General features: G+C 40.1%; 1 protein-coding gene across 7 annotated transcripts in view; it reads left to right on the plus strand.

Moving 5' to 3' along the window:
- Positions 1–13,505, plus strand: part of GPCPD1 (glycerophosphocholine phosphodiesterase 1) — an 80,193-nt gene that overhangs the window by 11,285 nt on the left and 55,403 nt on the right. For 6 of the 7 annotated variants that reach the window (XM_073339699.1, XM_073339694.2, XM_073339693.2 and 3 more), the window contains 2 exons: positions 4,725–4,808; positions 12,493–12,583. In XM_073339699.1, coding sequence (XP_073195800.1) covers positions 4,760–4,808; positions 12,493–12,583 — 140 coding nt within the window. In that variant the 5' untranslated portion in view covers positions 4,725–4,759. Of the gene's footprint in view, positions 1–442; positions 1,286–4,724; positions 4,809–12,492; positions 12,584–13,505 lie in introns of those variants that run through there. The other variant, XM_073339696.2, reaches the window with a different exon arrangement.

Here is a 13,505-nt window from a genome sequence, read left to right on the forward strand (position 1 = left end):
TCCTTGGGAGACCTTACTGAATTAAGTTGGTCTTTGGGCTCCATTATATTAAATGCATGGCTTATGTATTATTTTGGGCCGAAATTGCGTGTAACCTCTCTAGGTGACATTTGTGAGACCTGGATGTTCAAAGGACTGTATTGAAAATGTGCCAGACAAGAATGGACTTCTGGGTCTGTAAATGTTAAATGGATTTCCAAGGGGAATACCTAGGGAGAGGTTAATGCAAATTCCCCACCTTCAATTACACAAAAACCCAGCCTTTTGAAGCTACATATCTGCTGAAGATTACCTGTTCCTGGAGTCTGGTGATCAAAGTCCTGACCTGTATAAAGAAACAAGCTTTTCTGCCCAGTCTCAGTTCTGAATCTGAGATAGTTATGAATTTGTAACTATGGTAAAGTCACAGTTGTGGGCTTTGCAGGACTAATGCCTACCAAACGCCAAGATTGGTGTTAAGGATTGCCTCTGGTAAGCTTTTTAGCATGTGTAGATTTTTGTTTTTAATATTTTCTTTGTAATACTTTCACCTTAATAATAAATGTGCTTGCTTAGAAAGAGCTATGGGGTAACTTATAACTGTGGGCGATTATACGGGTCATAGCTTCTGGAGATACAGCAAAATGCAGATTCTAGTCTTTTAGGGAGTCTGGCTTGCTGGGGATATCAGAGTGTTAATCAGGTAGCTGTATAGCCTTTAACACCCTGGTCAGGAAGGAAACAGACACAGGTTTCTGCCCAAGAGAGATGGTGGCTGAACAGTTGGGAGCCTACAGTGGGTCCCCTTGGTGGACAACTGAGGGGAAATAAAGGTTCACTTACCCTGAAACTGACAGCTGTCACAGATCATACAGGGAGCATATCCCATGCATCATACTTGGAACTCAAAAATCTGTCCTTGTACACAGATTTAAATGCTGGCTCAGTGACAGCCAGTAGGCAAGCTGGAGCTGTCGTATGTTAGCTTCAAGAAACTCCTGAAAGCAGCTCTATGATATTGTAATCTAAATTAGAATTCATGTCCAGTCTGATGTTTGGTATGGAAAAAACAGTTTGGAAGTCTTTGTATATACATCTCAGAGATCACTGCAGAGTTTAGCATGATTGGCAGCCCTTGCTCAAAGACTGACGGACGGATGGTTGTTTTAGGTCACTAGTGGAGTAAGGTTTGCCAATGCACTATCTGAGAAGCTTAAATAAATCTTGCCCTCAGTGACTACTGGTTTGGTGAGCATGGTTTGGCCTTCATTTTTGAGTGCTAATGTTCTGTCAACTTTTTTGAAAGGTAAGATTTTTATATATTCCAGATTCCTGTTTAAATATTTTGTAAACTTTAGATATTTCGTATATACTATAGGCTTGCAAAGAACTGAGGTTACTTGACTGCACTAGGAGATGCAGTTACACTTCTTGTCTAAGTGGAAACCTTAAGTCTTCTAGCTAATGTTGAGTTTGTGAGGGGAAAAATGGGTTTAACCAGAGTTTTATAGCAGCTATGCTTGTTTTTTCCCCTAAAGGATGGCTGTACTAATGGAAAAACAAAGTGTTCTTATCTTAACAGCTTTGCCATGTATATCAGGCATAACATTTCAGTGGTGCTCAATATACCAACTGTTATTGTTTCATTATAGTTCCTGTGAAAGTTGGAAAATTCAAAAGAGCACTATAGCAGCAGAGAGCTGTACTGGAGGTCTAGTCATGAAGTGATTAATACCACCTAAGCTTGGAATTAACAAAATGTTGACTTGTTTGGCTACATCCTGCCTGTAGCCAAAAATTAGACCAATACCTCGTTTATGCTAACAGCTCTAAACTATGCTACATACAGTCTTTATGGGAAACAGTTGTTATACTTAATTGTGGTACATCCACACTTGATCACATCTCTTCAGGGAGAAGCTCCTTTCTCTCTTCAGATCTGGAGATTCAGTAGTCTCTCCAGAACTCTGAGGATTGTTGCAAGTATGGGGAAATAGGGAATTTTCCTTGACCGCTCTTAATTGGCTAGGGAGTCTTGCAATACCGATAGGGTCCAGGGCTTATAAAACTTGCATGACACCGACTAGCCAGAGAGTTAGAGTTCTTAGCCAGGAAACTCTTCCCCTTGCCTTGCAAGAGTTTAAAGGAATAAAATTAAAGCCTTCTGGACAGTTTAATTGTGTGTTCTTTTCAAGACATATCGTGTTGTTCATCTAGTATCCCAAATATACACAATGCTTTACAAATGCAGAATAATGTACAGCATGGATAAGGATTTTGATGCATTAATGTAAAGTTAGAGAGAAATATAAACTGAAATATAGTAACTGGATGCCACAGAGAGGTGTGTGCTAATTTGTATTGTATTCCATACTTGCAGGCATAGCTTCCCTTCAGGAACTTTCTTGAAAATTGTTTAGTCTTACCATGTTTAAGTATAAAAAAAAAAAATCATAAGCCTGATATCATTGGCAAGAAATTCTACAGCTGCAGTACTGTCCCTGAAAATGTTCTGTTTCCTATCTGTGAGTGTAAACTAGGATTATTTTCAGGTCTGTTATCCCTGTGGAAGTTGAGGTAGTCTCTGAGGTAGATAGCTTCCATTCTGTTGAAGGAAGCTTTGCAAAACTGCAAATGAAAGTTCTTCCAGCCCAGGCTCAAAATCCACTCATCCACCCTTGAACATTATAATGAAAAACTAATATTCTTTTTGCCTGTCAGCTAAAAAGCCCCAACCCAATATTGGTTGGTAAATGAGTGAATAGAACTTTATAAAGCACTTAAATCTGTAAGGCTGCTTTAAGATCAGGACTTTGAATTCAGTTTTGAAACTAATTGGGAGTCAGTTAGTATAGCATAGGCATGGCCTCTTTTATATCAGCCGTAGCTTTGTGAGACATGCTGCATCATGGTTGGAGGCAGTGTTATCCAGTGATAAGACATTAGTCTGGGACACCAGAAGTTCTGGGTTCAGTTTTCAGCTTTGCCAGATACCTGCATGATAGCCTTGGACACCTCACTTTCCCTCTCTGCCTCAGCTTCTCTTTGTGGGGGTTGGGGGCTGGGAAAGTTCTTTCCTGTTTCCACTTCAGTGAAATCTCCTCCCTCCCATATTCTCAGGCACAGAGGGAAGAGAAAGGGGTTGGGGAGAATAAGAAAAGAACAGGAGTGAAAGAGGTAATGTGTGGGGCAGAAGAGGGACAGACATGAGTGAGGAAGGGACACAGACCCAAAGGGAAGAAATGTGGAGGACACAGAAGGAAGAAACTCAAACATTAGAACTTGTTTTCTGCAGCTCTCGGACTTTCTGCTCTGGGCTCCGAAGAGCTACCTTTCTGCATTCTCCCCTATTCTGTCTCTAGATCTTCTTTCACTCTGCCTTTTGGGCTCCTACTCAGCTCTGTGTACGTTTGCAATCACTGGAGGACCGGGGCTTGCCCTCTAGTGTTGTAACTTGAACATTTTTTGTTCAGTAACACTAAAGCTCTCAACTCAGGCATGCTGCTGTCATCATTGTATTACATAAACAGTACTTCTGTTTACAACAGGATTTTTGAAACCTGGTGTGAAGTGTTCAGAAATCAACTAGGTGGGAAGCACAGTACTAAAATTTCTTGCTGTATATTACCCTTTCAAAATTATTTTGGATTACTTGGCACTCCGTTGGTAGTGCATTTACATACAGTGAATGCTATTTGCATATAGAAACATGGCCTTCATTGACTCTGAAATAATTATTTTATAAGTAATGGAAAAGGAAATTATTTTCACTTATACATGTCAAATTCCTAGTTATCTAGGACTGCCGGTGTTGTCACGAGGAACTGTCTTTTATTCAACTCTAAAATACCTTGCATATTTATGGAAGGGAAATAAGGCATAGATAATATTTTAATAAGCATAGCAATTCTGAGTAAATGTGATTTGTTTTTTTCCTGGCTATTAAAATAGGACTGCTATAGTTATGTAAACTATCATCATGTTTTCATTGCTGCCATGTTATTTTGAGGTAAATGCTCTTTCCTCAAGGAAGCTTGATGTTGTATTTTTGTAAATATTTGCTTTAGAGTTATGTGTATTCATAATTGGTTTTCTGCTCGTCTGCATTATTTTTCATGAGTAGCTTTGAAAGTAAGAGTAGGGTTGTCAACCTTCCAGGATTGGCCTGGGGTCTCCAGGAATTAAAGATTAATCTTTAAATAAAGATTATGTTGTATGATGAAATCTCCAGGAATACATCCAACCAAAATTGGCAACCCTAAGTAAGAGTAAAGAATAGCTTAAAGAGGCTGCTGCTTACCCATAGAAAACTATTGGCCATTGAAGGTTATAATTTCACTTTGTCTCTAATGATAAAGTTCCCATTGACTTCATTGAGAGCAGAGTTAGGAAAATGCTGAGTGCTTTAGAGAAATCCTCCCCTAAAAATATTGAATTAATGCTATTTCTAGTTGCACATATCAATCTCACTACTTTTGTTTAACACTTGTTAATCTTGTAGATAGGCCCTGTGTCACACTGACTTCCTCGCTGGCTGGACAGTGGTTTCTTGATCTGGTCAGTCGTTTGCTTTGGTTTGCTGTGGAGTGGTCCAGAGCTCACAAGTACTGCCGTTTGTTCAGAACATTAAGACCAATACTTGGTCACCCCCCTGTAGATGACTGAAGTTCATACCCTAGCTTTTAGTGAGACAGCTACAGATGCGGTATATTGTTACTGAAATACTTTTTTATACCCTCTAATAGGAGACATCAGACTTCCTTAGTCATTATCTGCAAGTATGACCCCATCTCAAGTTACCTTTGAAGTAAGAGGAACAGCAGAACCAGGTACAGAAATCACACTTGTCGTCATATACGTGTGTGTGTGTTGTAAAACTAGAAGAAAATCTTCAAGCCATACAGTTAAAAATATTTTTTTATTTTAGTTAGAGGGCAAAGAATCATATAATTTTGATACCTAGGATGACAAGGTTCAGGAGGGTAGATTGGTAAAGAGGAGCTTTAACAAATAATTGTTCTTTAACAGAGAGTTGGGGAATTAATTTTATCTCCTTTATTAATAACTTTTGTTTGAAAAATGTTAGCATACCAGAGATTTTTATATACTCCCTGAAATAGTCTAAATACTTCTTAAAATTAGAATTGTATTTGTGATAACCTTACTTTATCAAGTGGAAATACTTAGCATTAATCCTGACCTCAGATACGCAGGCATACATTGCTATGTTTCTTGGAAAATCCTCAGTTTGTGTATAGGTATGCAGAGGGTTCCTGTTGAACCAAATATAACAAGAGAATATGTTTTGAATGAGTTTGGAACACAGGTTAACAAATTGGATAAGATGGCATGCTGTTCTGATCAAGTATCCTGAAACCTCAGATGTCAGTTACATTTCCGTTCTGTCTCTAGCTGGTTTTGGGATGTTCGCTATGTCTGTGTCTAACCAGTGGGATGTTATCCAATCTTTGCCTTCAACGTTTTTCCAAAATTGTTACAAGCCAAAAGCAGACACAAAGTAGCTATTCCATTGAGTTTCCTCTTTCACTTCCTTCTCTGATTCACAGACAAACACCCCCCCACACACCCCATCCCCCTCCCAATCAGTGGCTGATTGCATCTAAAAAGCCAGAGTGCTTCCTCTGTGAGTCATTATATGATTTGCCACAAGCCTATCTAAGGTATTCATCTTCTCACCCATCCTGGCCAGCCTAACCATACACACTCCCCTGTTATTTATACAGTGCTATAAGGCTTAAATTCACAGCGAACCACTCTAATAAATCCTAGAAGGCATCAGCAGCCATTCAATAATAAATCACTAAAATCACCAGAAGCTCCTCCTCCCTCCCCTTCTTATTGAGCATACTCTGCTATGCCAAACTCAGTGGAGTTCGCTCCCCTCTGCTAAAATCAGAGGTAAAATTCCCTTTCTTGGACTTGTGGGAGCTTAGTTCTCTCCCCCTCCTCTGCTGGTGAAGTTGAGGACTCAATAGGTGTTCAGGATGTTCCACTTGTTCCCTTTACATTCCTTTCATGCTGCAAATCAGAGGCCTAGTCTACACTACAGCGGAAAATTGATCTAAGCTACGCAATTTGAGTTACATGAATAGTGTAACTCAAATCGACGTAGCTTAGACCTACTTACCGTGGGTTCCACGCTATGTGATGTTGACGGGAGACGCTCTCCTGTCGACTTCCCCTATTCTTCTCTATCCACTGGAGTACAGGAGTCAGTGGGAGAGCGATTTGCGGTCAACTTAGCAGGTCTTCACTAGACCCGCTAAAATGACCGCCGATGCATCATGGATTAAGTGTAGGCAAGCCCAGAGTAGTCCAACACTTTCTTGTGACTTCTTACTCTAAATTGAATATGGAAGCAGTTAGTCATTAGGTAGAAGATGCATGGAATCTACATTTGTCTTACTACAAAGATGCCACTTAGGTTCTAAGGTGCCACAAAATACTCCTTTTCTTTTTGCGAATACAGACTAACACGGCTGCTACTCTGAAACCTTGTTTTGTGATACTTTTTGCTGTACCTGATGATAATGCAATTCTTGCTTATTATGGGGTATCATAGGGTTTCCAGTTTCAACTTAAAATGATGAATCTAGACTCCATTACCAAAAATCTAAAAATATAAATATATAAGTACCTTGGAAAAGTGCTTGTAAAAGAGGCAGATAGGAGCCTGGGAGGAGATGATCTCTGTAGCATGTGATTTCAAAGGGGGCATTTTGAACATAATTGCGTAGTAGGAAGAGGCGAGAAATGTAGCAGGCCAATATTACTGCAGTTTTTGGGGCAACTGAATAAATGTTCGATATATCATTCTGCTCTTTGATAAAAAAAAAATGTAATGTTCTTTGGCGGTAATTAGTACAACAAGAAATACAAACTGGAAGTAAACAGGGAATCAGTCTACCATATGTGGTTTATTATTACAATGATATTGGCAAAATAATGAATATATAATAATGCCTTGTCACTAGTCATCTGTTAAAACTCCTTAGGACACAAACTTTCTGTCACATTTTAGTTAAAAATTAAAAGCACTAATTATATCTTTTTTTTTTTTTTTTTTTTTGTTTAAAATGATGTGTAATAAGAGAAGTAACAGGCTATTAAAACAGAAATATGCATTGAAACAGAAACCAATGCCAACATCTTGATTGCTAAGGTAAAATTTATCTAAGGTCACTAACATTTGTTGATGGTTCAAGTGCAAATGTTTATCAATAACCAATTGCGGTTTATTACAAAAACTTCAATTTGCAATAAGATTGAAGTGAGCATTCATTTATTTCACATAAAATAAATCAGTAGCTGTTGCTCAACAGAAGCAGCTGAACATGTAATTATGAATGTTGGCAAAGGTCCTGTTAAGAGGCAAATGTTTGGTTGCATAAGTTTCCATTGCATTTGTGCAAAAATTTTCAGCCATATTTGAGTATGAGGACAGAAGGGCAAAAATATACTTTTACCAGTTTAAAAAAAAAAAAACTTGCAATTTTTTAAACAGCTGTACAGGCAAAATGTCCAGGGCTTGGAACCTGAAACTCAGTATGAAGATATAGCCCTTGCTAAGGAGCAGTGTCTTTAATTTTTGTATTTTTTAAAAATGACTCTCCATGCTTCCAGCTTTCACATCTGTAAGAACTGTTTGATGCCTCACAAAGTATTTTGTTTAAAAATGATTTCTACTTGTATGTCATAGTTTTTGTAGAATTCTGAAAACTTGCAAAAATTAAAAATAATAAACAAAAAGGTAGAACTCCAAAAAAGCTTCTGCTTATTTCCTTCTTGTATTTGCAAGTTTATTTCTAAAGCAGCTAGTTGTGACATTGCTTTCCCTAGCAGAACAGACTTGAAGGTGTTTGTTTTTTTTCTAATCGTAATAGAAGTAGTAAACAACAAGGCTAGAGAAAATTAATTCCTTTTCTGTCAGTGGTTTTGCAGGGAGCTTTCCTGTGGGAAATACCTACAGGATGTGGATGGCATAAGAGGATGATTGTACTGTTTCTGTTGCCCCACAATACTGACATGACATGAGGGCTTGTCTTCATTACGGGGGTAAGTCAACCTAAATTACACTACTCCAGCTACGTGAATAATGATGTAGCTTAGGTTGACTTACTGCAATGTCTTCACTGCACTGTGTTGAGGGGAGATGCTCTCCAGTCGACTTCCCTTACTCTTCTTGGATAGCTGGAGTACCTGGGTCGACCGGAGAGCGCTCTGCTGTCTGTTTAGTAGGTCTTCGCTAGACCCACTAAAGCAGCAGCTGGATCTCCCCTTAGTGAAGATCAGCCCTGAGTTCAGGGATGGGCAAACTTTTTGGCCTGAGGGCCACATTGGGTTTTCAAAATTGTATGGAGGGCTGGTTAGGGGAGGCTGTGTCTCCCCAAACAGCCAGGCGTGGCCTGGCCCCCGCTTCCTATCTGACCCCCTTGCACCTATCTTGCACCCTGACCCGACCGCGCCCCCCCCCCGGACTCCTACCCCATCCACCACTCCCTGTCCCCTGACCACCCCAGACCCGCCCCATCCAACCCACACTCTCTCATTCCTGACTTGCCTCCTGGGACCCCTGCCCCATCCAACCACCCCTTCTCCCTGTCCCCTGACTGCCCTCTGCCATCCCATTGAGCCCCCCATCTCCTTCCTGACTGCCCCCCTGGGACCTGTGCTCTATCCACACCCCTGCCCCCTTACCGCACTGTCTGGAGCTCTGGTGGCACTACAGCTGCGCTGCCCAGAGCACTGGGTCAGGCCGCTGCTCTGCAACTGCAATGCCCAGCTGCCCAGAGCCTGGTGCCGCGTGCTGAGTCTGTGGGGGAGGGGAAACAACAGGGGAGGGGCTGGGGACAAGCCTCCCTGGCCAGGAGCTCAGGGGCCAGGCAAGAGGGTCCTGCAGGCCAGATGTGGCCATGGGCCATAGTTTGCCCACCTGTACCTTAGTTTCTTTCTGCTGCTACTAGTGGAGAAGGGGCTTTTGGTATTAGCAGAGGGAGAAAGCAGGCCTGAGGACATATAAACAAACTTTCTGAGAGGCTTCAGCAGTTCTTTATGCCATTAAATTTTTTTTCCTCCTTATCTAGCCATTGTGTGGGTTAATTATGTCAAGTCACAGCTATAAATAGTGATCTATGAAATGAGAATCCTTGCATAGAGCATTGAGAGAATATGTATTTTAGTCCCACGTTAATACTTTTTTCTGCAGTATTCGGCTAAGGAGTGTTGCAGTGATCTTGAAAATGCTCTTAACATTAAGCAATTCAAGTTATAATATACTTCCATTTCTCTAGTGCCTTTCATCTAGGGACTTTACAGCATTTTGTAAACACTAATTAAGCCTCACAACACCTTTCTGAAGGTACATAAGGGATCACTACCTCTCCCATTTAAATATAGCCTGCTGTGTGGTAAGCAATAGCCAGACCTTCACACGTTTAGGACAAGAAATGAAGAATATTGCTAAATAAAACTGCAGGGGAATTTAGAGAGGCAGAATATAATTATCCAATCTAGAGATTGGCCAGTACATAGACTTTAACTTGTCTCTTAAGACAAGAGACATAGGATCTTTAATGAGCGTGTGGGACAGATCTGTGTGTGGGGTTTTTTTTTTTCCCACTTTTTCCCCCCCAGAATGAGCCAGGCCTTGAGCTTCTTAAATGCTTCAAAAACTTATTAAAAGCTGCTAGGTAGATTCGACTTGCTAGCAACCACTCAGTTGCCAGCAAAAAGTTGCTGTTATCCAGAAGTTGCTGAAAAGTGGAAGGCAGGTTTGCAAGGCAGTAGCCAGGGAAGAAGCGCTGGGACGTGCTATCCCTGGCTGCAGCACTACTAGCCTGCCTGTGTAGAGGACAGCAGTGGGGAGGGATGCTGCAACCCTGCTTCCAAGGGCAGCAGGAGCTCAGGAGACCAATGGAGCTGCACTGTACATCAACTTGTGCTCTCCAGTGATCGGAGTTCAACACTTCCCAGCACTTACTTTCCTTAGGGAGAGGTACCATGCAGCCATGCTGCAATGGCTCTTCCCACAGCCTGCCTTCCCAGCCCACAGTCACTTACTGCTTGTGCAGGGCCTAGGTGTATGCAGGTTTGCAGTCACAGAAAGAAGAAGAGAGAGAGAACCTTTGGGGTGGACTGAGCACTGGCCACAGGCAGGCTTGTGGGATTACAGCCAGAGAAAGGCATATCCCAGCACTTCAGTACTTAATTTGTAATGCTGGAGCTCAAGCAATTTTTTTACTTTCATAACTGATGTGGCAAGCCCAGAGGTGCCAGGGCTCAGCACTGGTAAGCCCAGGCACAAATTAAGCACTACAGCAATTCTTTCCCCGGCTGCAGCCTTGCAAACTTGCCTGCAGAGCGTGCTTGGCACATCCCAGTGTTCCTTGTGGGGCTGCAGCCTTGCAAACCTGCTTTCAGATGGTGCATTTCTTCCCCACCAAAATGTTGCTAATAAGCAGCATGCGGTCGCTGATACCCAAATCCCATTAACATTGACGATAATGAGGTGGGATTGGTTTTCAGCAATATGTTGCTATTAACTGGAAGTTACTAATATCATTGCTATTAAATGGAATCTGCTGTATTTTAAGAGTGTTCCAAATGTTTTTACCTTAATATTAATCTACTATAACAGTTTCTAGTTTGGAATCTCTTGCCTTTGGTTGTAGTTGTTGGTGCTAAACAAATCTTTGCTGTAGCATGTGTTTTTTAAAGAATAGCACCTGACTTGCATTGATTGTGTGCATCAGTTACACAGTAAAAAGAAAAGGAGTACTTGTGGCACCTTAGAGACTAACCAATTTATTTGAGCATGAGCTTTCGTGAGCTAGCTCACGAAAGCTCATGCTCAAATAAATTGGTTAGTCTCTAAGGTGCCACAAGTACTCCTTTTCTTTTTGCGAATACAGACTAACACGGCTGTTACTCTGAAAGTTACACAGTAAGTTCATTGTAAACCTACAATGGCAGATGGGTAATATGACAATGGAGAATATAAAGTAGGTCTGCGTTCTGTTTTTTCTTAATATTTTAAAGAAAATATTGATGCAAAATTTGATAGGCAAATACTAAATGGGACAAATTACTATTACTGGGACTGAACGACCTTGGTAACATCCTTTTTAAAGTTGTAAGTTTTGCATCTACCTCCAAGCGGCAATGTATTCTTTCCCAGTATGAGAATTTGAAATCGCTGCTGGAGATAGTGACTTGTGGCACAGGTTCACAGCTTCTATTAAGGCTTCCTGTGACTCTGTAGGACTGGTTCAAGTTTAATAGTTGAAAATACCTAGCCCATTGTCATAACAGGTAGGTTAGTTTTCATTAATCCCATTTTTCTGATGCTCATGTTTTCTGAAATTTAAAGAACTATTTTTTCCTTTTGGGCTAAAAATGCTGCATGTTTGGTCTCAGCCCAAAGGTGAAATTAAGACAATTCAGTTTTTAGTGAGGGTGAAACACATTCTAATCCTGTTTTTACTTTTTGGGAACAGTTCCGGTAGAAATGACTGACATTTGGAAATGTCTGCATGCAAATTGTTCTTAATGAAGGGGTAGTACTATTCTAGGAGTTTTGGGGAGGGAGGTGGTGAGTAGAGGAAATGCTCAGTGAGGTTCTGCTAAAATTTGCAGCAGAGCCAAATGAAATCCCATCACAGTGTTAAAATTTCTGTGTTCTTGCATGTGTAGACTACTGCTCTGAAGTGCAACACTTTGCATGAGGGGCAGGAGGCAATGCTCGCTGTGTAAACTACAAAAAACCCCAAACCTCCAAAAGTACTCTTTTAACATCAAGAAAAGGAAGAACGTTAAAGTTGTGCAGTTCAAGGATTCCAGGGGGAAAATTCTTGAGATTCAGAATGTTAAGGTCCCAACAGAAGGATTAACCTCTCAACTTGCCCCTGTTGCATATCCATTTAATGCATGTATAATGTTGTACATATGCGCAACCATTAATTTTATGTTGCTTTTATATTCATATAGACATAAAAAGAACTAAATTAAAAAAAGATTAAGGTTGAAAAGTCAAATATTCAAGTTTGAAAATGCCAAAATAAATTAGCAGCCTGGTCTCTATCAGTGCTTTCCTGTTCATTGACACCAGTTAAGGGAGACTTAAAAATAAGCAACAAATCAGTTGCTAACTATTGAGTGTAAAATTCTGCTTGAGCTGTCATTACGTATTTGAAACGAATTTCAAGGAAACTGACTTTGGAATCTGCCTGTACCATTGTCTGCAGAAGTATTTGTGTGGTGGTTCCTATTATTTAGCAGTTACTTTCAATGGACCTGCCCATCTGTAAACTGGAGATGAAATTTGAAGCACAGTCACAGTCCTGTAGTAAAATATCCTTTGTGAAACAAAAACTTGAAGAGGGCTGGATTGGGGTCTGTCTTATATCACAAGTTTTAAAACCCCTTCAGCCACTGTGTAGAATGCCATTTCTAATTGAAGACAAGTCCAAGTAATTATGATGATTATCTTCCTAGGAGAGGTTTTTGCAATATGTGGGAGTTGCAGCGCTTTGGGAAACTGGAATCCTAAAACTGCAGTGGTTCTTCAGGCTGATGATGCTGATGGGTAAGCTTTTAGAAATAAAAATACTGATCTAATACTTGCATTTTGATGCTGAATTCAAAATTCTAAAAACTATACACACTTCATAAAACCTGTTTTATCTAATCAGGTCTTTCCATTGTTTGATCATTTTGGAAAGCATTTTTAGAAAAAAGATGTTTACTAATGTAATAGAATTTGTAACTTACACACCTGCTATTCCAGTTATGAGTGAGATCACATACTGGAGTGGTGTGGTAGCACTGCTCAGCAGGACACTTGCAAAAACTTCTTTAAAGTGCTGTTAAGGAGGATCTTCTGTTGCTGTGACTGTAAACCGATAATAAGAGAAGTTTTTTGTGTACATATGAAATGGGGGAATATCAAACCCTAACACTTGTGTTGCATAAATTTTTAAATGGTTTAGTATGGGAATAAATACTGCAGGAAGAGTCAACCAGTTTCTTAAAATTACACTGTGTTGCTTATTTTTCTCTGATTTGGGGAATAGCATGCCCAGAATCTGTTCCTAACTCTGCCAATGACTCTGTGTGACCTTATTCATTTAACTGTTTCTCATTTTCACCCGTCTGTAAAATGAAGATAAATTGTTTTTCCTTACTTTGTAAAGCACCTCAGATCTACTGATGAAAGGCACAATAGAAGTGCTATGTATTTTATTATTTTACTTGATGCATGCTTAACTAAGTCAACTAGAAGAGAACTTTTTGTGATTTTTTTAGAGTTTATTTTACAAGATGTATAAGAACATGCACTTATGTCTGAGATCACAATCAAGTTTCAAAGCTTCTTATATTTAATGGAATAGCTGACAGTGCTGCATATTTGTATTACCACAACATTCTAGATGTGGCCTTTTTCTAAATGGCTGGCTGACTCTCACTATTGCAGCATTGATAATAGATGGTTGTAGCAATAAAATCAT

The sequence above is a fragment of the Lepidochelys kempii genome, chromosome 3 (assembly GCF_965140285.1).
Source record: "Lepidochelys kempii isolate rLepKem1 chromosome 3, rLepKem1.hap1, whole genome shotgun sequence".
NCBI classification, from domain to species: Eukaryota; Metazoa; Chordata; order Testudines; family Cheloniidae; genus Lepidochelys; species Lepidochelys kempii.